Here is a 26,812-nt window from a genome sequence, read left to right as displayed (position 1 = left end):
GTGAATATCTGCCGAGAGATAATGTACATTTGGGCTCCCAGGGCCGGGCCGGGCAGGATGTAACGCTGTGCCCTTAACTCTCCAGATGGTGGAATGCCTGTAGTGTAGTGTTCAGATTTCCTGTTGGAGTCTTTGAATTTCCTGAAATCCCTCTGCTTTCAACCCAAGCGCTTTCCAAAAAAAAAAAAAAAAAGTCATTTTTTTTTTCTCTTATTCCTGCTCACATGCCTGATTCCCCTTCCTGCCCCTCGCTCTTTCCAGTGTTTTACATTAACCAGGAGGCTGCATGGATCTCTCCCAAGCACTTCCCAGGAATGATCTGACTTAGAGCTTTAGATTCTACAAAAGAAACATTTGTTCAGGCACTTTTTTTTCTTTTTGGGTTACACTTTTTCTTTTTGGAATATGTTTCCCCCCTTCTTTGTGTGGAAGTCTGTTTCCTCTCGGATCATGGAATAATGGATTTAATCGTGAGAGGACAAGAGCCTGGAATGGGAATTGGAACTGGATGGTTTCTGGTGAGTGCGGGAAAGAAAGAAAAAGAGAGAAACGCGAATGAATGAAAGCGAATGAGACTGAAAGAGTTTGGTGCGTTCCACAACTGGTATAAATGTTTTATTTGCATCCTTCCGACATAACAAAGGGTTAATTCATTCTGGGAATCATAGTCCGGCAACTCTTAGAGACGTAAGGTTAAAAGGGAAGGGGATAAGGATATCATATAAAATAATGCAGCCAACCTGGGACTAAAATCTGCATTTATTTGTAAGTTTATAAAGTTAGGGCTAAAGTACTTGGGGGTATAAATGTATACAGATATGGGACCTGTTATCCAGAATGCTCTGGACCTGAGGTTTTCCAGATACGGGTTCTTTCTGCAATTTGGATCTCTATCTAACATGAAATAAACCCAATAGGACTGTTCTGCCCCCAATAAGGGGTAATTATATCTTAGTTGGTATCAAGTACAGGTACTGTTTTATTATTACAGAGAAAAGGGAATCATTTAACCATTAAATAAACCCAATAGGGCTGTTCTGCCCCCAATAAGGGGTAATTATATCTTAGTTGGGATCAAGTACAGGTACTGTTTTATTATTACAGAGAAAAGGGAATCATTTAACCATGAAATAAACCCAATAGGGCTGTTCTGCCCCAATAAGGGGTAATTATATCTTAGTTGGGATCAAGTACAGGTACTGTTTTATTATTACAGAGAAAAGGGAATCATTTAACCATGAAATAAACCCAATAGGGCTGTTCTGTCCCAATAAGGGGTAATTATATCTTAGTTGGGATCAAGTACAGGTACTGTTTTATTATTACAGAGAAAAGGGAATCATTTAACCATTAAATAAACCCAATAGGGCTGTTCTGCCCCCAATAAGGGGTAATTATATCTTAGTTGGGATCAAGTACAGGTACTGTTTTATTATTACAGAGAAAAGGGAATCATTTAACCATGAAATAAACCCAATAGGGCTGTTCTGCCCCCAATAAGGGGTAATTATATCTTAGTTGGGATCAAGTACAGGTACTGTTTTATTATTACAGAGAAAAGGGAATCATTTAACCATGAAATAAACCCAATAGGGCTGTTCTGCCCCCAATAAGGGGTAATTATATCTTAGTTGGGATCAAGTACAGGTACTGTTTTATTATTACAGAGAAAAGGGAATCATTTAACCATGAAATAAACCCAATAGGGCTGTTCTGTCCCAATAAGGGGTAATTATATCTTAGTTGGGATCAAGTACAGGTACTGTTTTATTATTACAGAGAAAAGGGAATCATTTAACCATTAAATAAACCCAATAGGGCTGTTCTGCCCCAATAAGGGGTAATTATATCTTAGTTGGGATCAAGTACAGGTACTGTTTTATTATTACAGAGAAAAGGGAATCATTTAACCATTAAATAAACCCAATAGGGCTGTTCTGCCCCCAATAAGGGGTAATTATATCTTAGTTGGGATCAAGTACAGGTACTGTTTTATTATTACAGAGAAAAGGGAATCATTTAACCATTAAATAAACCCAATAGGGCTGTTCTGCCCCCAATAAGGGGTAATTATATCTTAGTTGGGATCAAGTACAGGTACTGTTTTATTATTACAGAGAAAAGGGAATCATTTAACCATTAAATAAACCCAATAGGGCTGTTCTGCCCCCAATAAGGGGTAATTATATCTTACAGGAGAACATTAAACAGGGGATCAAAGGAAACTATTCCCAGAAGAGCTTACAGTCTGTTTTCAGTTTCTGTAGGGGGCAGCTTGGTTTGAAACAACTGCTGTGAATCAGTGGGGGCACGGCCATGCTATGGGGTGATGTGTGGGGTCCTGTTGAATTAATTACAGGCTTGAAGCTACCAGGGCTTTCAGAGAGGCGCTGTATAAACAGAGTTAGTGTTGAGCAGTCTTAGGGGCCCCAGCTTAAGGGATAAGGTAAATCTGATAAACAAACTGACTTTGGCCGGGAGGTGTAGTTCAGCAATAGCTCATTGGCTGCGCTGGTGTATATAATAAAATAAAGTGCAGTCATTTTGCAATGTTACCTGTAATTTGTGCACACACAGGCTTGAATATCAATGCACACAAGCACTAACGCCGTGCACAGAAAGTTCCGACTGCCTACATTCCATTCATTGCCGCCATGCAGCGCACACAGGGTTAAAGAGATACACACTAACATGAGAAGGAACATAGCAGAGAGCATTTCCTAGCTAAAACCACCTAATTCTCTAAGCGGAATAGTAGAGATGAGCAAAATGATCGGATTTCTGCGCAAAATGTAACGGTTCGACAACTGAGATCTAAAATTGTGTATATGAAGCAGGAACAATATTTGTGTTATTTTATTGCATTTTCCAAAACCCAGAGATTTATCACATGTCCTTAGAATAAAATAGACACTTCTTTGTGCAAGTTGTCATTATGTGCTGCTGAGTGATGGGGAGGGGGCTGCCTGGGGGCAAAATGGTAAGTGAGGACAGGGGAAACATAGGGACAGAGTGAGGGTAGGAACAAGGGGCAAAGGCAATGGGCCAGAAATAGGGGTAGGCAGGTGGGCGCAAGGGTGGGCAGCAAGCATGTACCTCTTCTGTCTGTCTACCCCTAGTCCGTGCCTTCGGTCAACCCTGCTCTGCTCTCATTTCCCTACAGAAATAGGGGTTGGTAGCACTAGGTAGGTACCTAATATATAGGGGCAGAGACAGGGGAAAGTGTTGGAAGGGTTACTGCCTGCCCTGCTCTCATTTCCCTACAGAAATAGGGGTTGGTAGCACTAGGTAGGTACCTAATATATAGGGACAGAGACAGGGGAAAGTGTTGGAAGGGTTACTGCCTGCTCTGCTCTCATTTCCCTACAGAAATAGGGGTTGGTAGCACTAGGTAGGTACCTAATATATAGGGGCAGAGACAGGGGAAAGTGTTGGAAGGGTTACTGCCTGCCCTGCTCTCATTTCCCTACAGAAATAGGGGTTGGTAGCACTAGATAGGTACCTAATATATAGGGACAGAGACAGGGGAAAGTGTTGGAAGGGTTACTGCCTGCCCTGCTCTCATTTCCCTACAGAAATAGGGGTTGGTAGCACTAGGTAGGTACCTAATATATAGGGGCAGAGACAGGGGAAAGTGTTGGAAGGGTTACTGCCTGCTCTGCTCTCAGTTCACTACAGAAATAGGGGTTGGTAGCACTAGGTAGGTACCTAATATATAGGGGCAGATACAGGGGAAAGTGTTGGAAGGGTTACTGCCTGCTCTGCTCTCAGTTCACTATAGAAATAGGGGTTGGTAGCACTAGGTAGGTACCTAATATATAGGGGCAGAGACAGGGGAAAGTGTTGGAAGGGTTACTGCCTGCCCTGCTCTCATTTCCCTACAGAAATAGTTATTATTAGTAGGAATGTTGTTTTTTTCATGTTCTGCCATTATTGTATAATATATGTGAGGCCTAGTTATCTATAATACTATAAAATCTCATAATGATCATTTATTTATTCTGCACCAAATCCCATACAGCACCCTGCTACTAGATAGGAGAATTCAATTAGAAATGAATTCCATCATCCAATGTCAGAATGTAACTTGATATGAATATTGTTGTTAGTATAATGTTACAGGTAGATTTCATCTTCTCCTCCTAATATAATATGTTTTCCCTTCCCAAGATGTGAAACAAGATCCGCGATTGGCTCAAACTTTAATAATGTTTTTTTATAATCAGGCTTCCTGACTCAACCATTCAGCCTGCAGATCATATGAAGCCATTATCTAGTCAGATCTATTAACGTTAATTGACCAGAATACTCAGTGCTTCTTCCTCCTGGCACATCAGTTAGATGTCTATGGATAGTATGTATTGTGTTTGGTAGGGAAAATATGCACAATTTGTGCACATTTATAACTTCATAAATCTCCTTTAACAAATAAAAATGACCACTGGGTGAAATAAATATATATATTAGGCACCATCTTTTCCTACTATACCTACTATTCCCAGGGTCGGACCGGGTTTTGAAGGGCCCACCGGCGCTTGCGCCTCAGGGGCCCCTGCACCCCCCAATGGCCCCTGCCGCCTTCACACCCCCACTGCTAATATAGGCACCATCTCTCCCTACTATACCTGCTATCCCACAGCCCCAGTCCCTTCCCAGAGGCTATTATCCCCCCACTGCTACTATAGGCACCATCTCTCCCTACTATACCTGCTATCCCACAGCCCCAGTCCCTTCCCAGAGGCTATTATCCCCCCACTGCTACTATAGGCACCATCTCTCCCTACTATACCTGCTATCCCACAGCCCCAATCCCTTCCCAGAGGCTATTATCCCCCCACTGCTACTATAGGCACCATCTCTCCCTACTATACCTGCTATCCCACAGCCCCAGTCCCTTCCCAGAGGCTATTATCCCCCCACTGTTACTATAGGCACCATCTCTCCCTACTATACCTGCTATCCCACAGCCCCAGTCCCTTCCCAGAGGCTATTATCCCCCCCCCCCCCCCCACTGCTACTATAGACACCATCTCTCCCTACTATACCTGCTATCCCACAGCCCCAGTCCCTTCCCAGAGGCTATTATCCCCCACTGCTACTATAGGCACCATCTCTCCCTACTATACCTGCTATCCCACAGCCCCAGTCCCTTCCCAGAGGCTATTATCCCCCCACTGTTACTATAGGCACCATCTCTCCCTGCTATACCTGCTATCCCACAGCCCCAGTCCCTTCCCAGAGGCTATTATCCCCCACTGCTACTATAGGCACCATCTCTCCCTACTATACCTGCTATCCCACAGCCCCAGTCCCTTCCCAGAGGCTATTATCCCCCCACTGTTACTATAGGCACCATCTCTCCCTACTATACCTGCTATCCCACAGCCCCAGTCCCTTCCCAGAGGCTATTATCCCCCACTGCTACTATAGGCACCATCTCTCCCTACTATACCTGCTATCCCACAGCCCCAGTCCCTTCCCAGAGGCTATTATCCCCCCACTGTTACTATAGGCACCATCTCTCCCTGCTATACCTGCTATCCCACAGCTCCAGTCCCTTCCCAGAGGCTATTATCCCCCCACTGCTACTATAGGCACCATCTCTCCCTACTATACCTGCTATCCCACAGCCCCAGTCCCTTCCCAGAGGCTATTATCCCCCCCCCACTGCTACTATAGGCACAATCTCTCCCTACTATACCTGCTATCCCACAGCCCCAGTCCCTTCCCAGAGGCTATTATCCCCCCCCACTGCTACTATAGGCACAATCTCTCCCTACTATACCTGCTATCCCACAGCCCCAATCCCTTCCCAGAGGCTATTATCCCCCCCCCCCCACTGCTACTATAGGCACCATCTCTCCCTACTATACCTGCTATCCCACAGCCCCAGTCCCTTCCCAGAGGCTATTATCCCCCCACTGCTACTATAGGTACCATCTCTCCCTACTATACCTGCTATCCCACAGCCCCAGTCCCTTCCCAGAGGCTATTATCCCCCCACTGCTACTATAGGCACCATCTCTCCCTGCTATACCTGCTATCCCACAGCTCCAGTCCCTTCCCAGAGGCTATTATCCCCCCACTGCTACTATAGGCACCATCTCTCCCTACTATACCTGCTATCCCACAGCCCCAGTCCCTTCCCAGAGGCTATTATCCCCCCCCCACTGCTACTATAGGCACAATCTCTCCCTACTATACCTGCTATCCCACAGCCCCAGTCCCTTCCCAGAGGCTATTATCCCCCCCCCACTGCTACTATAGGCACAATCTCTCCCTACTATACCTGCTATCCCACAGCCCCAATCCCTTCCCAGAGGCTATTATCCCCCCCCCACTGCTACTATAGGCACCATCTCTCCCTACTATACCTGCTATCCCACAGCCCCAGTCCCTTCCCAGAGGCTATTATCCCCCCACTGCTACTATAGGTACCATCTCTCCCTACTATACCTGCTATCCCACAGCCCCAGTCCCTTCCCAGAGGCTATTATCCCCCCACTGCTACTATAGGCACCATCTCTCCCTACTATACCTGCTATCCCACAGCCCCAGTCCCTTCCCAGAGGCTATTATCCCCCCACTGCTACTATAGGCACAATCTCTCCCTACTATACCTGCTATCCCACAGCCCCAATCCCTTCCCAGAGGCTATTATCCCCCCACTGCTACTATAGGCACCATCTCTCCCTACTATACCTGCTATCCCACAGCCCCAGTCCCTTCCCAGAGGCTATTATCCCCCCACTGTTACTATAGGCACCATCTCTCCCTACTATACCTGCTATCCCACAGCCCCAGTCCCTTCCCAGAGGCTATTATTCCCCCCCCCCCCCCACTGCTACTATAGACACCATCTCTCCCTACTATACCTGCTATCCCACAGCCCCAGTCCCTTCCCAGAGGCTATTATCCCCCACTGCTACTATAGGCACCATCTCTCCCTACTATACCTGCTATCCCACAGCCCCAGTCCCTTCCCAGAGGCTATTATCCCCCCACTGTTACTATAGGCACCATCTCTCCCTGCTATACCTGCTATCCCACAGCCCCAGTCCCTTCCCAGAGGCTATTATCCCCCACTGCTACTATAGGCACCATCTCTCCCTACTATACCTGCTATCCCACAGCCCCAGTCCCTTCCCAGAGGCTATTATCCCCCCACTGTTACTATAGGCACCATCTCTCCCTGCTATACCTGCTATCCCACAGCCCCAGTCCCTTCCCAGAGGCTATTATCCCCCCACTGTTACTATAGGCACCATCTCTCCCTACTATACCTGCTATCCCACAGCCCCAGTCCCTTCCCAGAGGCTATTATCCCCCACTGCTACTATAGGCACCATCTCTCCCTACTATACCTGCTATCCCACAGCCCCAGTCCCTTCCCAGAGGCTATTATCCCCCCACTGTTACTATAGGCACCATCTCTCCCTGCTATACCTGCTATCCCACAGCTCCAGTCCCTTCCCAGAGGCTATTATCCCCCCACTGCTACTATAGGCACCATCTCTCCCTACTATACCTGCTATCCCACAGCCCCAGTCCCTTCCCAGAGGCTATTATCCCCCCACTGTTACTATAGGCACCATCTCTCCCTACTATACCTGCTATCCCACAGCCCCAGTCCCTTCCCAGAGGCTATTATCCCCCCACTGCTACTATAGGCGCCATCTCTCCCTACTATACCTGCTATCCCACAGCCCCAGTCCCTTCCCAGAGGCTATTATCCCCCCACTGCTACTATAGGCACCATCTCTCCCTACTATACCTGCTATCCCACAGCCCCAGTCCCTTCCCAGAGGCTATTATCCCCCCACTGCTACTATAGGCACCATCTCTCCCTACTATACCTGCTATCCCACAGCCACAGTCCCTTCCCAGAGGCTATTATCCCCCCCACTGTTACTATAGGCACCATCTCTCCCTACCATACTTGCTATCCCACAGCCCCAGTCCCTTCCCAGAGGCTATTATCCCCCCACTGCTACTATAGGCACCATCTCTCCCTACTATACCTGCTATCCCACAGCCACAGTCCCTTCCCAGAGGCTATTATCCCCACTGCTACTATAGGCACCATCTCTCCCTACTATACCTGCTATCCCACAGCCCCAGTCCCTTCCCAGAGGCTATTAAACCCACTGCTACTATAGGCACCATCTCTCCCTACTATACCTGCTATCCCACAGCCCCAGTCCCTTCCCAGAGGCTATTATCCCCCCACTGCTACTATAGGCACCATCTCTCCCTACTATACCTGCTATCCCACAGCCCCAGTCCCTTCCCAGAGGCTATTAAACCCACTGCTACTATAGGCACCATCTCTCCCTACTATACCTGCTATCCCACAGCCCCAGTCCCTTCCCAGAGGCTATTATCCCCACTGCTACTATAGGCACCATCTCTCCCTACTATACCTGCTATCCCACAGCCCCAGTCCCTTCCCAGAGGCTATTAAACCCACTGCTACTATAGGCACCATCTCTCCCTACTATACCTGGTATCCCACAGCCCCAGTCCCTTCCCAGAGGCTATTATCCCCCCACTGCTACTATAGGCACCATCTCTCCCTACTATACCTTCTATCCCACAGCCCCAGTCCCTTCCCAGAGGCTATTATCCCCCCACTGCTACTATAGGCACCATCTCTCCCTACTATACCTGCTATCCCACAGCCCCAGTACCTTCCCAGAGGCTATTATCCCCCCACTGGTACTATAGGCACCATCTCTCCCTACTATACCTGCTATCCCACAGCCCCAGTCCCTTCCCAGAGGCTATTATCCCCCCACTGGTACTATAGGCACCATCTCTCCCTACTATACCTGCTATCCCACAGCCCCAGTCCCTTCCCAGAGGCTATTATCCCACTGCTACTATAGGCACCATCTCTCCCTACTATACCTGCTATCCCACAGCCCCAGTCCCTTCCCAGAGGCTATTATCCAACTGCTACTATAGGCACCATCTCTCCCTACTATACCTGCTATCCCACAGCCCCAGTCCCTTCCCAGAGGCTATTATCCCACTGCTACTATAGGCACCATCTCTCCCTACTATACCTGCTATCCCACAGCCCCAGTCCCTTCCCAGAGGCTATTACCCCCCCACTGCTACTATAGGCACCATATCTCCCTACTATACCTGCTATCCCACAGCCCCAGTCCCTTCCCAGAGGCTATTATCCCACTGCTACTATAGGCACCATCTCTCCCTACTATACCTGCTATCCCACAGCCACAGTCCCTTCCCAGAGGCTATTATCCTCCTCATCTCCAACAAATGGCATCATGCAGCATTGTTTGTTAATTTTGACTATTAGAGAGACCCCCCCAGGAGCCCCTTTCCTTGTGCCTCACTGACAGTCTGATGGGAAACAATGAATCAGGGAGAGGATCCTTACAGCAGGCTATTTATATTAAGTCCATACACTTTCTGCCAGCTCAGGAAACACTCCCTTAGAAGAAGACAAGTGTTTAGGAAGTATTTTTTACAATCTTAGACTTAAAACCCCTCCTCAGCTTTTACTCCAAGCATAAACCATTTCCTGTTCTCTCTTTAATTAAGAAAGTATTTAAGACAAAGGGGCAGCCGGAGACTGGGAATCTGGAGAGCAGTGACCAACGTGAGGGGGGCAGCCCAGAGGCAGGGGCCAGCCGGCTCAGAAATGTAGATGGACGCAGGAAGGGCTTGGGACTAAAGATTTCACAACAGGCCCTTTCTTTTCTCCATTTCATGTATAGAATGGTGGTGAGCTGAAAATGTTTGAATTATGAATTATAATCATGAGGTGCATAAATTAGGGCTCCCTTGTTTCCTTGTGATTTGTGCATATTATCAATATTGCGTGAAGGCCAAGCTGCGCCAGATTCATGACTGCCCCTGGTTGGTAAATATGCTGCTAGTTGCATCAATGTGGGGGTACCAGAGCATGTACCCTTAATAACAACTTTTCCTAAAAAACAATGATTTTCATAAGTCCCCATTAAGTTGTGCTCTTAAACATCAGGGATGTCCCACTTGCAGCCCTCTAGTTGTTGTGAAACATATTTCAGCAGGGGTTTGGAAATTCTTGATCTCTAAATAAGATTATTCTACCCATCCACCCCCATGGAGGCCTCAACTTACCTGCATTGTCAGATATGCAATTCATTGCCATTGGAGGCACAAGTGGTCAGATATGCCAGAACTTGGTCCATGTGTGGCTTGGTAGAGAAAACATAGACCAGGGAAATGACTACTTGAGATATTCTGCATTATGTATGTATGTATGTATGTCTTTATTTATAAAGCGCTACTTATGTACGCAGCGCTGTACAGTAGAATACATTTAGTACATCCCATTCAGATGATCAGAAGCCTCATAGGAAAAAAAAAACACTGAGCTCTGTAAAGAAAGTTCCCATAATGCCACACTCCTGCACCAAGACCAAGACCAGCGTATATGCTCAGTTTGTAAGACTTTGAGTCAGCTTCCTGCCGATTGGATCAGATCCACATTCCTAAGAGGGGGGAGGGAGTTGAGGGATTGAGGGAGGGGGGAGCAGGAGAGAGGAGAGAGCTGCGTGTCTCTGGCACAGGAAAACAAAGAGACAAGAAATCCTGTGCTTCTTTTGATAGAGGACTCAGTGCAGCGTTCCTGTGAGTGCTTATGGCTGTATTTACCTTTCTGATAAAGCTTACTTAAGGTCCCCATACACGGGACGATTCTAGCTGCCGATATGGGTTCCTTAGACCGATTCGGCAGCTAATCGGCCCGTGTATAGGGACTACCGATGGGACTGCGTGACCGATATCTGGCCGGAAATTGTCCAGATTTCGATCAGGCAGGTTAGAAAATCTAGTCGGATCGGGGACCGCATCAGGACCGACTTTGCCTATGCCTGTCATTATAATTCGATCGTTTGGCCCCAGGGCAAAACAATCGAATTAGCCTGGATTTTCCCGATATCGCAGACCCGTAGGTGGGGATATCGGGAGAAGATCCGATAGCTTGACGACATCACCAAGCGAGCGGATCGGCCCGTGTATGGGGAGCTTTAGTTTTTACCTTTCCTTCGCCTTTAATACAAACAGGGGGATTAAGATAATAATAATAGATAAATTATAACAACAAATAAATACAAGATACAGTTGCAATAAGTTGAGTCAAAGACACAAGAGGATGGAGGTCCCTGCCCCGTAGAGCTTACAATCTATATATTATGTGATTTATATGTCCCATTTTGTTGAGTAGATGGCTTTAAAAGCTGCAGAAGGTGGGATAACAGTCTAGTAAAACACAGTCTAGTAAAATATAACAAATTGACTCAAGAGCCCCATTCATCACAGATGCTAGAAGGTTATCAGGTATTTTAGGGCATCCAATCTTGGCCCACATCAAGACACCAGGAATGTAACTCAATGCAAATCTAACACACCAGTTATCAGTGTCTCTTACCAAGTTTGCTACTTTCAGTGATCATGTAGCCTATAGGGGCAATAATAAGAGAAAATATTGACAGCTCAAGCACCAAAGTTACTGAAGATACCAAATCATTTATCTGTCTACCCTATGTACTAAATTAATGTGAGGCATTTCCGAAGAAGTCAGGGTTGTATGTACTAGTAAGGGTAAGTTGGAATTTATAGACCTACTTAGAAGTAAACATATAGCATCTCAGATTTATTCTGCCCTGTGTCAACACAACTGCTTGACGTCCTTGAACTCCATAGAGAGCCCTTCTCACTAGGCCAAATTGCCTCCATCACGATGATAGTTTGACCAAAGTCGCTCTTAGGTGTTCAGGTTCCGCTAATAAATAACTAGTTTGTCAGTTACCACATTTGGACTTTTATTATATTGTCAAATTCTAATTTCTGCTTCTAACAATAAGTTGCATGGGGCACATTTTTGATAAAATCTGAAATTCTTTCATCCACGTTAGTTCTCATAGACCCCCACAGGCTACATGCCACTAGTACTGTTAGGTTACTGTTTAACTAGGGAAAAGCCTGCAACCTCTTCTATCTATGGCATCCCAAGCAAGCCCCCCGGGTACAACCAATGGCCACATCAATACAAATGGTGAATTTAAATTTGTTCACCTATAAGATCAAAATGCTGATTTTGTAGTTGATCTTGAAACCCCATTAAGGTCCATCACAACAGTTACTATATTCCTGGAGTTCTACATACATTATACCTTGCATCCAGTACCTCCATCCACAACTGTTGGCTATAGCCAATAGATCATCAGAAATAAAGATGGTGCAGGCCTTATTGGTACAACTGACACACAGCACTCTGTATTTAAATTGGGAACGTGGTGGCACCATAGACAATAGAAACTTCACAGTTACGCCCAGACTTGGGAACTACATTGCACACACCAGACTTGGGAACTACATTGCACACACCAGACTTGGGAACTACATTGTACACACCAGACTTGGGAACTACATTGCACACACCAGACTTGGGAACTACATTGCACACACCAGACTTGGGAACTACATTGCACACACCAGACTTGGGAACTACAACTTCATCAGAAATAAAGATGGTGCAGGCCTTATTGGTACATCTGACACACAGCACTCTGTATTTAAATTGGGAACGTGGTGGCACCATAGACAATAGAAACTTCACAGTTACGCCCAGACTTGGGAACTACATTGCACACACCAGACTTGGGAAATACATTGTACACACCAGACTTGGGAACTACATTGCACACACCAGACTTGGGAACTACATTGCACACACCAGACTTGGGAACTACATTGCACACACCAGACTTGGGAACTACATTGCACACACCAGACTTGGGAACTACATTGCACACACCAGACTTGGGAACTACATTGCACACACCAGACTTGGGAACTACATTGTACACACCAGACTTGGGAACTACATTGCACACACCAGATTTGTGAACTACATTGTAAACACCAGACTTGGAAACTACATTGAACACACCAGACTTGGGAACTACATTGCACACACCAGACTTGGGAACTACATTCTAAACACCAGACTTGGGAACTACATTGCACACACCAGACTTGGGAACTACATTGCACACACCAGACTTGGGAACTACATTGCACACACCAGACTTGGGAACTACATTGCACACACCATACTTGGGAACTACATTGCACACACCAGACTTGGGAACTACATTGAACACACCAGACTTGGGAACTACATTGCATACACCAGACTTGGGAACTGCATTGCACACACCAGACTTGGGAACTACATTGTACACACCAGACTTGGGAACTACATTGTACACACCAGACTTGAGAACTACATTGCACACACCAGACTTGGGAACTACATTGTAAACACCTTCAAAGGAAGGGAACTGATGTTACAGTACCTTGTTCTAGCTGATTAATCCAATCTAGAGGAAAAAAAGAATCATCAATAAAACCCACCTATCACCTATATCAATTAGAAGTTCTGAAACAGCATCCATGCTATAGATCTTTGAATATAAAAGATTTTTCCCAAAGTGGCCCCACATCCACTGCTTATGTAGCCTTCAGGGATGTCGCTCACTGTTGATTGGGACCTTTCCCCAGAGAAGTGGTTTCAGGCATCAATTACAGTCTACTTTTAACCAAGGAGAGACTACGCTTGTTCTCATTATCTTCCTTCATTCCTTTCTAGTCTTATCAGCTTACATACCCGCCACACCATCCTTCCTCTGCGTATTCATTATCTTCTTCCCCCCTCGGATGGAATGAATTCGGAATGGATTCCTCGTTATGCAATGGCCCTACCTGTTTAGTAATAGTATGCATTAGTTATAATACATTTGTCTTGCTTACCAATGAAAAGAAATACAGATTTAAAATATACAGAGTGGTACATATGGAATATATGATAAACATGAGTAGAATCTGCCATATTGTGTGGTCATATTTAGACCAAAATTGTGTATTTCACAGCATTAAGTGTGCCTGAACAATCTCCAAATACTATTACTGTATATACTCGAGTATAAACCTAGTTTTTCAGCACACAAAATATGCTGAAAAAAGTCACCCTCGGCTTATACTCAAGTCGGGTGCCATGGGTCCCTCTAGACTAGCACCCTGTGTCCTTTGTGTGCAAATTAGGCCACCTGCAACCAGACCCTTCAGTGCCCTGACCTAGGCTCCCACTAGCAATACTTATTTCCCCTTACGTGTCCTCCGGGACTGGGTCTGCTGCCAGTTTGCCAATGTGCAATGAGCGTGGGCTAGTACTCATATTGTTTTTGTTGACCCTCTTCTCCGCTTACAGAGCTAGTTTACTGTTTTTCTTTGAAATAAATATTGAAAACCATATACCCTACTGATGCATCACTTAATGTAATTTTATTGGTATTTATTTTGATGAAACTTAGCACTAGCTGCTGCATTTCCCACCCTAGGCTTATACTCGAGTCAATAAGTTTTTAAAGGTGTCTTAGGTAAAATTAGGTACCTCGGCTTATATTCGGATCGGCTTATACTCGAGTATATATACGGTATGTAAAACTGGTGTGATTTTGTCCAGAAATCCAACTCAAGGCCATGTTTATTACGGCAGCCACACCCACAATTACTAAGCCACTCCCTTCTTTTGTAGGCCCTCCTATAGGGGAGAAGGATCTAAACCAGGATCAGAAGTCAGGAATGTATATATTTATTCCTTTTATTAAGGAGACATAGGGTGAAAGTGATAGGCACAATACTAGGCCTTCAATAGGGTCTAAAGAAGCAGCAGAGGGTGTATTGGCAATTTGAAAAATTCCTTGGTTTAACCTATTTTATATTTTTTGTACTTTTTAAATGGTTGAAACAGTCTGTTGTTAACCTAAAGTATGCCGGTTCTGTTCAGGGTGACACAAAGAACGCCCCAAATCTTACACGTATAGGGGTAACAGTTGGTTTCTGCTTGTGTGGGAATTTTAAAACAAATGTGGGTAAGGTTATAGAAGAGTCTGTAACCTGCCAACCCAAGGTAGCAACATCCTTGGAAATGCAATTAAATGTTTAAAAGTAAACCGTACATGGTTAAATCAGCATACCAAAACATATATCATTGTGTTAAGTTCCCCTTTAAAGGTCATGATGCTCATGTCTGCCTAGTACCCTGCAGGCATGGTTTGGCTGTGGAAGCCTTGCATTTATATATATATTTATCTTAGATATATATACTGGGCTGTGGCTTTGACCACAGGAACAGCAACCTTTGAAGGAAAATGTTTCTAGAGAGAGAGAAGCAGAGGCAGCAAATAGAGAGTGGGGTTATTTTCACACTGAGACCATAAGAAAAGCAAGCGAGGGCCACAGGCACGAACCATCTGTGTGATCTCACTGAAACCAGATCCCCTATGAATTATTTAGACAGCCCTACTGGAGAGCAGGAATAACAGAGACAGCTGATTTCTCTTCTTTATATTGGACCAGTCCTTTTCTCTAAAGCCAAGGAGAAGCATCCAGGACATTTAAATATGTATAAGTATAAGTATGCTCACTGTGACAGAATGCCCTGTTATAAAGATAAGGCTAGAATCTTAGCCATAAAGCAGGGCAGGACTGCTGCTTACAATGGGGGGATCAGATAGGATCTGTGCCACTGTGACAGAATGCTCTGTTATACAGATAGCTAGAATCTCAGCCATAAAGCAGGGCAGGACTGCTGCTTACAATGGGGGGATCAGATAGGATCTGTGCCACTGTGACAGAATGCTCTGTTATACAGATAGCTAGAATCTCAGCCATAAAGCAGGGCAGGACTGCTGCTTACAATGGGGGGATCAGATAGGATCTGTGCCACTGTGACAGAATGCTCTGTTATACAGATAGCTAGAATCTCAGCCATAAAGCAGGGCAGGACTGCTGCTTACAATGGGGGGATCAGATAGGATCTGTGCCACTGTGACAGAATGCTCTGTTATACAGATAGCTAGAATCTCAGCCATAAAGCAGGGCAGGACTGCTGCTTACAATGGGGGGATCAGATAGGATCTGTGCCACTGTGACAGAATGCTCTGTTATACAGATAGCTAGAATCTCAGCCATAAAGCAGGGCAGGACTGCTGCTTACAATGGGGGGGATCAGATAGGATCTGTGCCACTGTGACAGAATGCTCTGTTATACAGATAGCTAGAATCTCAGCCATAAAGCAGGGCAGGACTGCTGCTTACAATGGGGGGATCAGATAGGATCTGTGCCACTGTGACAGAATGCTCTGTTATACAGATAGCTAGAATCTCAGCCATAAAGCAGGGCAGGACTGCTGCTTACAATGGGGGGGATCAGATAGGATCTGTGCCACTGTGACAGAATGCTCTGTTATACAGATAGCTAGAATCTCAGCCATAAAGCAGGGCAGGACTGCTGCTTACAATGGGGGGGATCAGATAGGATCAGTGCCACTGTGACAGAATGCTCTGTTATACAGATAGCTAGAATCTCAGCCATAAAGCAGGGCAGGACTGCTGCTTACAATGGGGGGATCAGAATGCTCTGTTTTACAGATAGCTAAAATCTCAGCCATGGTTTAAGTTTTGCATTTGTCCCCAGATACATCAGGCCTGACCCACAAGTCTAAAGCAAGATTAGCATTGCCAATAAGATGCAGAGTAAGAGCACTAAGACAGTAAGTTAGGATCTTGCCGTCCTGCAAATCGTGCACATTTCCCATGGTTGGAGTCATCGCCGCAGTGCTGCTTGCCATATTGATATCTTTATTGATCTCTAGCTTGGCCTTTGTTACCTTGGGTTGTACTGGAAGTGACTATTCTCAAACACTGTACCGTTAGCTTTAATGTAAATAAATTATTTATAACCACGTGATCCAAACAATGAAACGATGGAGACTTGTGGGCTTTTTTCAAATGTGCCCACGTGGACAATCTTTCTCTCTCCTTAAAGACTATTTCCAGTCCTAGGGAACGTTTGGTGGGATTCCAAACCATTTCATTTTTCCAATGTCTTGAAAATCCCAGCTACCAGCCAAATGAAGCTTCCATTGCTCTTAACAAGGAGTCCTTCATGCTCAGCCTTAAAACAATTACTTGGCACTCAACCATACTTCAGTGCACCGCTGACCTCTCCTTTCATTTACATTTCTATCATCTGCAAAGTGCTCGCTAGACTGCAGACCTCTGAGGCAGGAAAGCTGTCTTGGGGGAAGAGCGGTTTTATTGATCTATGTAAACTGTGGAAAAACACATTACAAAAAAGGCATTTAAAACACATTGTGTTTTGTAATTTCCACAAGATTATAATGCTTCCTTCACCTAAAGAAAACCAGCCCAACTATCTCCATTATCTTCCTCTCTTATTGACAATAATGTGGCCATCAAGTATTTTGTAAGAGGGGTTAAATGTTCCAGTTGGATGTTGTTTTTTTCCTTGTTGGTGGGGAAGGTCACTTGGATATGGGTGGAATGAGACAGTTTCCCATCAACGTAGAGTTTGTGAAGGCTCCTGTAGAGCAGATGGGACTTTACTTTAGTATACAAGGAGGAGAAGGGAAGCCCTGTTTGACCTGTTTGGTTCTACTCAATGGAGTGTGCAAATGTAAGCCTGAGACAGGAGGCCTCAGTAAGGAGGAGAGTCAGAACCATTCCATCATCTCAGAGTAAGCTGGAGGGAAGAGGCCCTCCAAATGATTGTATTGTTTGATTGCCTTAGGCCTAGTAATAGGTTGTTCTAGAGTAACTAGTGATCAGTGGTGCCAATGAGTTGGTAATGGACTTAGCACGCTAATGGGTCCATGCCAGAGTTAAGATGAGAATGAGGAGGCTTAGGTATAGAGTGGATCAAGTGATGGCTGGCGAATGTGTACTGGACACCTACTAGAAGGAACTCAGCAAGGAGTAACCACACAAGGAGGTGGAGGTGGGGATTGGCACCTAGTAGTGTTACTTTTTGGGAAGGATCTTACTGGGCAGGGACAGGTTGACAGCCAGCTTCAATACCAGGCAGAAGACATTGATAAGAGAGTCTATATGACTGCATTGGAGGGTCCTGTGTAAAGAGCTCCTCTGAAGAAGCACCCTATGGTGTGAAACGTGTTAGAGCAGAGGAGTTAAGGGGCCATAAAGCCTGAGGGCACCTCTGTTATCCAGAATGTGATGCTTTATATTTAGTCCTACTCGCACCTAATAAACATATGCACAGAACGGCTGCATCTTTGTTTCATTTATTGTTTATACTTTTCAGGACCTGTAGCATTTTTCCAACAGCTACTTAGATGCTGTGTGTTTATTCTGAGTTAGTAAGGCCCTGCAGGGCTACATTTTGGCTTTGGTACAAAAGCCCTGTTCTGCTCTAATTGTTTGTGTGATGTGCAAGGAAGCTGTGGGAAATGTTGGGGTATGAACACAGGAAAGAAGGAAACCCAACCATGAAGCTGTCTGACAGATGTTATAACAAATGTTAGCTTGTACTAACTAGATCACGTCGGGTGACATTCACATCAGATCTGCAAATACGAACAGGAAGTCATGCCATCCCTGTGTAATTTGTTGTAGCACCTAGGGGAATATGAGGAGCATAATCATCCAAGCTCATATAACAAAGAAAGCCGTCTCCTCCTTACAAGCCACTGTAGAGATACAGTTTAGGTAGGCTTTGCGTGGGTTCTTGGGAAATGTAGTTCAGATACAAACCAATGACTTGTCTTGAGTGCTGAGTCGCTGTGATCACAAGGACATGATTGACTTGACCACTGATGCCACCTTCATACTGCAAAAAAGCACATTGTCTTAAATGTAAGCAAAGACCCAACAATTTTTGTGCCAGCTTCTGGCTTTTTCAGTTGTTTCGAAACTGTGAGGCTGCCCTCATTTGTAGAACCCAGAGCAGGGGTTGGGGTCTGAAGGCCAGCTAGGGTGAGGTGAAGGACCTGGGAGCAATGCCAGGCAGCAGCTGCAAGGGCAAACAGGGTTTTGAGCTGTATTAAAAGGGTATAGATTCACGGGAGGAGGGGGTTATTCTTCCACTTTACAGAGCGCTGGTAAGGCCCCATCTAGAAGATGCTGTTCAGTTTTGGTCTCCAGTGCTCAAACGGGACATGATTGAGTTAGAGAGGGTCCAGAGAAGGGTAACTAAGCTGGTTAAGGGGATGGAAAGTCTCAGTTATGGGGAAAGACTGGCCAAGTTGAGTGTTTACATTGGAGAAGAGGCGCTTAAGGGGGGATATGATAACTATGTATAAATATATAAGGGGATCATATAACCTCTCTAATGCTTTATTTACCAGTAGGTCCTTCCAACGGACACGAGGGCACCCACTCCGTTTAGAAGAAGGGAGGTTCCATTTAAATATTCGTAAAGGATTTGTTACTGTGAGAGCTGTGAGGTTGTGGGATTCCCTCCCCGAATCAGTTGTGCTGGCTGATACATTATATAACTTTAAGAAGGGGCTGGGTGGCTTCTTAGCAAGTGAGGGAATACAGGGTTATGGCAGATAGCTCTTAGTACAAGTGAGGGAATACAGGGTTATGGGAGATAGCTCTTAGTACAAGTGAGGGAATACAGGGGTAGGGGAGATAGCTCTCAGTACAAGTGAGGGAATACAGGGGTATGGGAGATAGCTCCCAGTACAAGTGAGGGAATACAGGGGTAGGGGGGATAGCTCTCAGTACAAGTGAGGGAATACAGGGGTAGGGGAGATAGCTCTCAGTACAAGTGAGGGAATACAGGGGTATGGGAGATAGCTCCCAGTACAAGTGAGGGAATACAGGGGTAGGGGGGATAGCTCTCAGTACAAGTGAGGGAATACAGGGGTAGGGGAGATAGCTCTCAGTACAAGTGAGGGAATACAGGGGTATGGGAGATAGCTCCCAGTACAAGTGAGGGAATACAGGGGTAGGGGGGATAGCTCTCAGTACAAGTGAGGGAATACAGGGGTAGGGGAGATAGCTCTCAGTACAAGTGAGGGAATACAGGGTTATGGGAGATAGCTCTCAGTACAAGTGAGGGAATACAGGGGTAGGGGAGATAGCTCTCAGTACAAGTGAGGGAATACAGGGGTAGGGGGGGATAGCTCTCAGTACAAGTGAGGGAATACAGGGGTATGGGGGATAGCTCTCAGTACAAGTGAGGGAATACAGGGGTATGGGAGATAGCTCTTAGTACAAGTGAGGGAATTCAGGGTTATGGGAGATAGCTCTTAGTACAAGTTGCCCCAGGGACTGGTCCGATTGCCATCTTGGAGTCAGTAAGGAATTTTTTCCCCTCTGTGGCAAATTAGAGAGGCTTCAGATGGGGTTTTTTGCCTTCCTCTGGATCATCTAGCAGTTAGGCAGGTTATATATAGGCATTATGGTTGAACGTGATGGACGTACGTCTTTTTTCAACCTAACTAACTTACTATGAGGTTTGGAAAAGTGTTATTTGCTCTAGTACAGTAATCGCCAACCAGTGGCTTGTAAGCAACATGTTGCCCCCCCCCTCCCCCACATCTTTTGATGTTGCTCCCAGTGGCCTCCAAGTAGGTCCCCATTTTTGGAAGCAAAGAGACACAATTTTACTCCAAGAAGAGCCTTGTGCAGGCTAGCAGTCACATGGGACTACCAATAGCCAATCACAGCCCTTATTTTGCATCCTCAAGGAACTTTTTTCACACTTGTGTGGCTCACCAACACTTTTTACACCGAATTAAAAAAGGTTGGGTATCCCCACCCTAGTAGATACTCATGGATTCAGTGGATACTCATGGAAAGAAGGTCTAATTCTAGAGATTTTTTAGAACTATGGTTTAATGGCAAAAATGTTCAAATTGTGGATCATAATAATCACATAATAATCACAACCATAGCCTACTGCTCTCCACCTTGGTTTTAAGATAAAGCAAAAGACTACATGGGTGGTTAGAAAATCTAGGACAACTATGTATGAACCAGTGGGTACTGGTTCATACATTCGAATAGAAACGTTTATTCCATTGCTATGCAACTACTGGGCCAACTTAGAAATAATAAAAACTGCCCCCTGTAACAGAGAATATGTAAAAGCTCATAACCAAAAGCAACACAGGCTTTAAGCATGGGAAACTATAAAATTCCCAAAGTGAGTTTAGTTGCCCTTTTAGGTCGTTGACTTGGGTCCCTGCTGAGTGCATTTGTTTGGACCCACCAATCAAAACAAGGCCATTTTTTGGCTCCAATTAATAAACACATACTCGGCAACTCTGGTCTCATAACCCTTCTCATATAAATATCCGTAAAGGTTACAATCTAGATTGATATCTTTGCTCTGTTTTACTGCTCCATGTTCTCTGGATCGCTCCAAAGAATTTTTTCCATCAGCTTCTGGGCGACAAAACAAGGACATTTAAGCCATCTGCAGGCGCTGTTCAGGATTACAAAACTTTCTTCCCCCCCTTTATAAATATCACTGTTCTGTTTTTGGACTTTATTAGGTTTCTGTAGTGCCGACTGTCTCCCAGATCATTCCCTCTTTATAATACAATTCCCAACAGAACCGTGTTCAGCTGCTAAACCTCTCTGTAAATATCAGGATCAATGTTAGCAGTAGGCATAGCTCACATTCCTTGAGATAGCGTGCCAGTGGCACAAGTCATTTTTGTACTAAATCCTGCAATATATTAAAGAACTGCACTGAATAACCAATCATCTGCCCATCAGAAAAGACTAAGACTTATTTTACATTAAAGTGGTGGTTCACCTTTATGTTCACTTTAAGTATGGAATGTCTAGTTCTAAGCATCTTTTCAATTGCTCTTAATTTTTAATTATTTGCCTTCTCCATCTAAATCTTTGAAGCTTTCAAATGGGGGTCACTGACTCCTGCAGCCAGAAATCTATTGCTCTATAAGGCTATTGTTACTATTTATAACAGGGAAGCACTAGGGATGGGTCCCCGGAGCCCAGTCTGAGCCTGTAGGTATTATAAATGAAACTGGCAGATTATATATTGACTTATTGTACATGAAACTGGCCCTGCATTATCCTGTTAGGTGTTCTGGGATATTATACATGAAATTGAACCTGGGATACTATGAGGGTAATATATTAATTAGCCTATCAGTGTACAAATTTCACTCTTTACCTGTGATTCTAATGAGCCATCACCACTTCAGAATATAGCCCATGTTCTCCTAACGTAGGTACAAGGGGCATTTGGTGGCCACAAAATCCATTACCTATAATAATAAATGGAAATGCAATGCTGTTTCTGCAGCACAATTGTTGGGATGGTATTTAGTCCTATATGGAGTCAGGGCCGGAACTAGGGGTAGGCAGAAGAGGCAGCTGCCTAGGGCGCAAACACTGGGGGGGCGCCAAGCAGGAGCCTCTCCTGCCTACCCCTAGCTCCTTTTTCATTGCCACCGCCGCTTGTCAATACGCGGTGAGGGCAATGAATTTTCGCGTAGCCGCTGCCCCCCCTTCCCCCGGAACTGCGCATGCGCGCTGAAACGCGAGGGGGGGGGAGGTGGCCGACCGGGTTGCCTAGGGCGCCCGGTCGGCTTGGCCCGCCCCTGTATGGAGTTAAACGACTTACTAATAATAAATGTAGAGGTGTCTGGGACAAGACCTGCAATGGTCAGCTGCAGGTTGCACAAATTATTTATCTAATCAATGAGAAGATAGCGTTGAAGTGAAACAAGAACAGAACTGAAATATAAAATTGTCTGGTGAAGAAGAGGGAAATAAAAGGCAGATACCATTCAGCACTGGCTTAAACATAACCTGGGCCCTTAGTAAAAGGAGAAGGGCCCCCTGGGAATACATGAAGATCTGGGCCTCTAAGTGGGGTGAGAGTACATAACTTCAGTTGTATCCAACCTGCTATTCCCTGATATAACAATAAACTACAATGAACCAACACTAGCTAGAACAGAGCAAGGACTGGACAATCTACCAACATTCTACATTACCCAGAATAGGAACCAATATTGTCTCTTAATGTTAAGTTATTGAGATTTCAGTCAACTAAAATCAGTGGCGTAACTTGAGCAGAGATGTTTAATGTAGAACAGGGGCTGGGGAGGGGGGCTACTATACAGCAGACCCAATGGTCCGGACACTCCGGGGTTCTCCTCTGACTGAAAAGCTAATATTTTTAGGGGATGCTTCATTCAAAAGTTATTGCAAATAAAATGGCTAAGGACTGGAACCCCTATTCTGATGGGTCTTGTGTAAATGGACCTTTTGCCCATTCAATAAAGTGGCCCTGGAACCAATATACACTACTAGAACTGTAGTGTGACAAAAAAAAGAATATCCTAGTCTGAATTCTGAAGTAAACATATGGTTTGAAAAGTAATGTCTTAGGAGCCCCCCCTTTAAAAATGATGTAGTAGAACCCATACACCCTAATAATTTCTAAATGTGAATGGACTTAAACAATCTTCACATTTCACAATAGGACTTAAAGTATGAAAGACGTGTAAATTGCAAATTATTTTTTATCATTTTTTCTAGGTCATTTTCTTATGGTGACGACGGCGACATGCGATCTTCGGCCTCTAGACTTTCGAGTTTTTCCTCTAGAGACTCACTATGGAACCGGTAGGTACTTCTCTCTGTCCTTATGTTCGGGTTTCAGAGACTGTTGCATTATATTATACCATTCCCTGATCTTGAACTGCCACCTCCCATACATGACCACCACTTATAGATCCTTTATTTGCAGTGTGGAAGATACATGTGCTATGCGCCTAGAAGTTTGTTTGAAAAACATTATACAAATAACATTGCCCGTCCCATCTGTTCATTCAAGGTTCTGTGATAATGATCACATCAGTAATGGCTTTTAGAAAGCCAGTCTAATGCATAGTCTCAAGAGCGAAGATGGAAATCACTTTGCTAAATGCCCCTGATCTCCTATTGCCTTGGTTTGTCTCAGCTGATGTGCTTTTATCTACTGTACTTCATGGGAATACCTGGCTCAACCTGAAATCAGAAGAGATACACATCCTCTCTGTATATATTCCATGTTTAATTCAGCAGATTCTTCAGACTTTCTGGACCTCATATTGAAGTCTACATGTGTGCTCACACCCAAAGTGGTGACCTATCATTGTCATGGTCCCACTACAGATGGTTTTTCATGAGTACATGTGGGCATGACTGGTTGATCAGTTTGGTTAATCAACAGATTGGGTGTGTTTAACACATTACTTAGAGCAGGGGTCCCCAACCTTTCTTGCTCATGAGCCACAGTCAAATGTTAAAAGGCTTGGAGAGCAACACAAGCATCATACAAGTTCATATAGGTGCCAAATAAGGCAGCAACACCCAAGGGGTTGGTGAGCAACATGTTGCCCCCGAGCCATTGGTTGGGGATCACTAAAGTAGAGTAATTGGTTGTCTGTCATTGGACAGGGACAACGTCCATGAAATATTTATTCTTAAAAAAGCGCCCTTTCAGCTTTGTTTTGAAGATTCTGCTAATCAATACAACCATTTGCAATCCCGATGGCAACCACTGCATAAAGTGCATGCACTAAAACTGGGTCTTTTGTGGTAATGTAAGTCATTAAAGATACTTAACCAGAAGGTCCCAGAAGAAGTAGGTATGATGCTTGTATTGGCCTCAGTAAGTAGGGCTTGTTTAGCATACGATACCCATCCAATCTGCTGTACAAACGCAAGGCACCTACAATACCTGTGGGATTTCTATATGAAGGGAGAGTAGGCCATTCCCTAATTAAGCAGGCCTTCTATTTATTCACTTAGTAATAATTCATTGCCTCATTTCACTGAGTGGCTTTTTGAATCTCTTATAGTTTAAAAGCTCCAGATAGGGTACAAGAACTGTAACTGCTTGCCTTGCAATGCTGATCTCCATAGTAAGACCTCAGAATTATTTGCTTACACCCAAAAACCATGTGGGTCCCAGCTGACAAAAAGCTCTAAACTTTGCCCCCTGTGATTGGTCTTCATGGGTTTAGGGGTAACCAGCTGATTTCAAAGGATTATACCCTTGAATTATTTGCCCCCTTGTGGCTAACTAATGCTTTAATGGACTCTCGGTGCAGGGTTTTGAACTTGGTTCGGCTACAGCTACCAGGCCCGGACTGGCAATCTGTGAATTCCTGTAAGATGCCATAGACAGTCACTATTTATTATGCTGGTGGGGGGCTATTTGGGTCTCTGTGTACTATACCCTGACAGCTAAAGTATATTATATACACTGTATACCCCAGGCAGATATTTTTGTTTCCTGCTTGGCCTTCCTAGTAACGTGCCTTCACAGCCAGTTATGCAAAGAAAAACAGCAATAAGAACTGTAAATAATCTGAAAGAATTTCCCAGAAAGGCATTTATCTCATGCCTGATTCATTGCAAGACCTCACATTACCCTTTACATCATGTTACAGTAGGCCGAGCTCTGCAATAACGAGGGGAAAAAATTAGAATTAAACATCTCATGTGCTGATTGTGGGTAAATATTTTTACCCCGTCAAGGTTTATATCTAATTACATTTATTTTAAATGAAAAACAAATACTCAGTTTAGTGTTTATTTGCGTTATGAGAAGGGGTGCCTCCGTGACAATGTGGGCAGGTTTATAGCTCAGGAATGCACAGAACTGTGTTATTGGTTGGTGCCAGTTCCAAAGCCACACAGTTTTATTTGCCCCAGAATTTTAGCATCATTGCAGGAACCCGCTAAATAGTGAGTGACCTAAATGGATGCAAATTGCCCCTTTCTCTTTTGGAAAATTGCACTCAAGTTGCAGATGATAATTTTCTTACTGCATTTGTGCATGATTGGCGCACCTTCCGTTTGGCGGCGTCAGTAACGCATTAGCATGCAGTTCACTGTATGGAAGTCAGTTGCATGCATAGACACTTCCTGCAATGGGAACCCTGGTGTACTTTCCCGGTTGGGTCGGGCCTCTTTCGGGTACCAGTGGGCCAAGGGCAAAGATCGCATTGGTGCCCCCCTTCCCCCCAACAACCGCTCCAATAAACTCTAATAGGACTAGTGAAATAGACATGATGTCCAGGTTCACCAGCCTCTGCCAACAGTGTTGAAAAAAGATTAACTGTGATCACTAATAACAGCTTTTTATTAAAAACATGTCCATTAGAAACATTGGTTCTGATAGAAAGTAAAAATGATGGTTATGTTGAGCTTTTCCAGCTAATAAAATAAGGAGTCTTCTATTCCTGGGGGATGTTTCAGCCAGAAGTTATAGCAGTTGAAAGTTTGGTGGTGGGCCTTGGCCAATTGCCCCATTTGCCTATTTATTAAAAGGGCCCTGGGTCCATACCCACAATTGCATTCGCTCTATGAGATCCAGCTGAATGCATCCACTGCCACTTGGTGCCACATGCTAGGGGAAATGTATGGGCACGTACCATGGGTCTATAACGCCCGGGTCGCTGGGCAGTAGTTCCTTTCTGTATTGTGCTTTTCTTTGGCTCTTGGTGAGTCACAGTATGAGACTAATCTTTATTTTTCATACTTTCCTTCTATAACATGGCACTTTCCTTGGCTGTCTACATTTCCTTCCTGCCTTCCAATCCCGAGGCAAATTCACAACTTTCCTTAACAACGGATTAGGTTTTCCTACAAATGCTCTGCCTGCCCCAGTCCCCACCTGGAATCCCTTTACTCTTTCCAGGCATTAGGTCTAACAGTCGAGTACACCTACCCCACCTACCCTGTGCAACATTTAGAAAGAGAGTTCACCCCTCAACTTTCTTTCTTACATCTCCCTTTGCTTACCTCCCTAAAGCTGGCAATCCACAAACAATAAAGAGGGGCAATCATTCCTTCCTGACTGCATTTGCCAACTATCTTGCCATGTGTTGGCCCCTTGGATAGACCATAGTGTGACCAG

At 44.8% G+C, this 26,812-nt stretch overlaps 1 protein-coding gene across 4 annotated transcripts in view; it reads left to right on the top strand.

Annotated features, from left to right (window-relative positions):
* Nucleotides 1–234: 234 nt before the first annotated feature.
* Nucleotides 235–26,812, top strand: part of asap1 (ArfGAP with SH3 domain, ankyrin repeat and PH domain 1) — a 165,443-nt gene continuing 138,865 nt past the window's right edge. For 2 of the 4 annotated variants that reach the window (XM_031903144.1, XM_031903142.1), the window contains exons 1-2: nucleotides 235–518; nucleotides 23,440–23,526. In XM_031903144.1, coding sequence (XP_031759004.1) covers nucleotides 23,468–23,526 — 59 coding nt within the window. In that variant the 5' untranslated portion in view covers nucleotides 235–518; nucleotides 23,440–23,467. The remainder of the gene's footprint in view (nucleotides 519–23,439; nucleotides 23,527–26,812) is intronic. The other 2 variants (XM_031903145.1, XM_031903143.1) reach the window with 1 other exon arrangement.

Source organism: Xenopus tropicalis, chromosome 6, assembly GCF_000004195.4.
Source record: "Xenopus tropicalis strain Nigerian chromosome 6, UCB_Xtro_10.0, whole genome shotgun sequence".
NCBI classification, from domain to species: Eukaryota; Metazoa; Chordata; class Amphibia; order Anura; family Pipidae; genus Xenopus; species Xenopus tropicalis.
The sequence above is the reverse complement of the archived record's forward strand: the minus strand, read 5'-3'. Positions and strand labels throughout refer to the sequence as shown.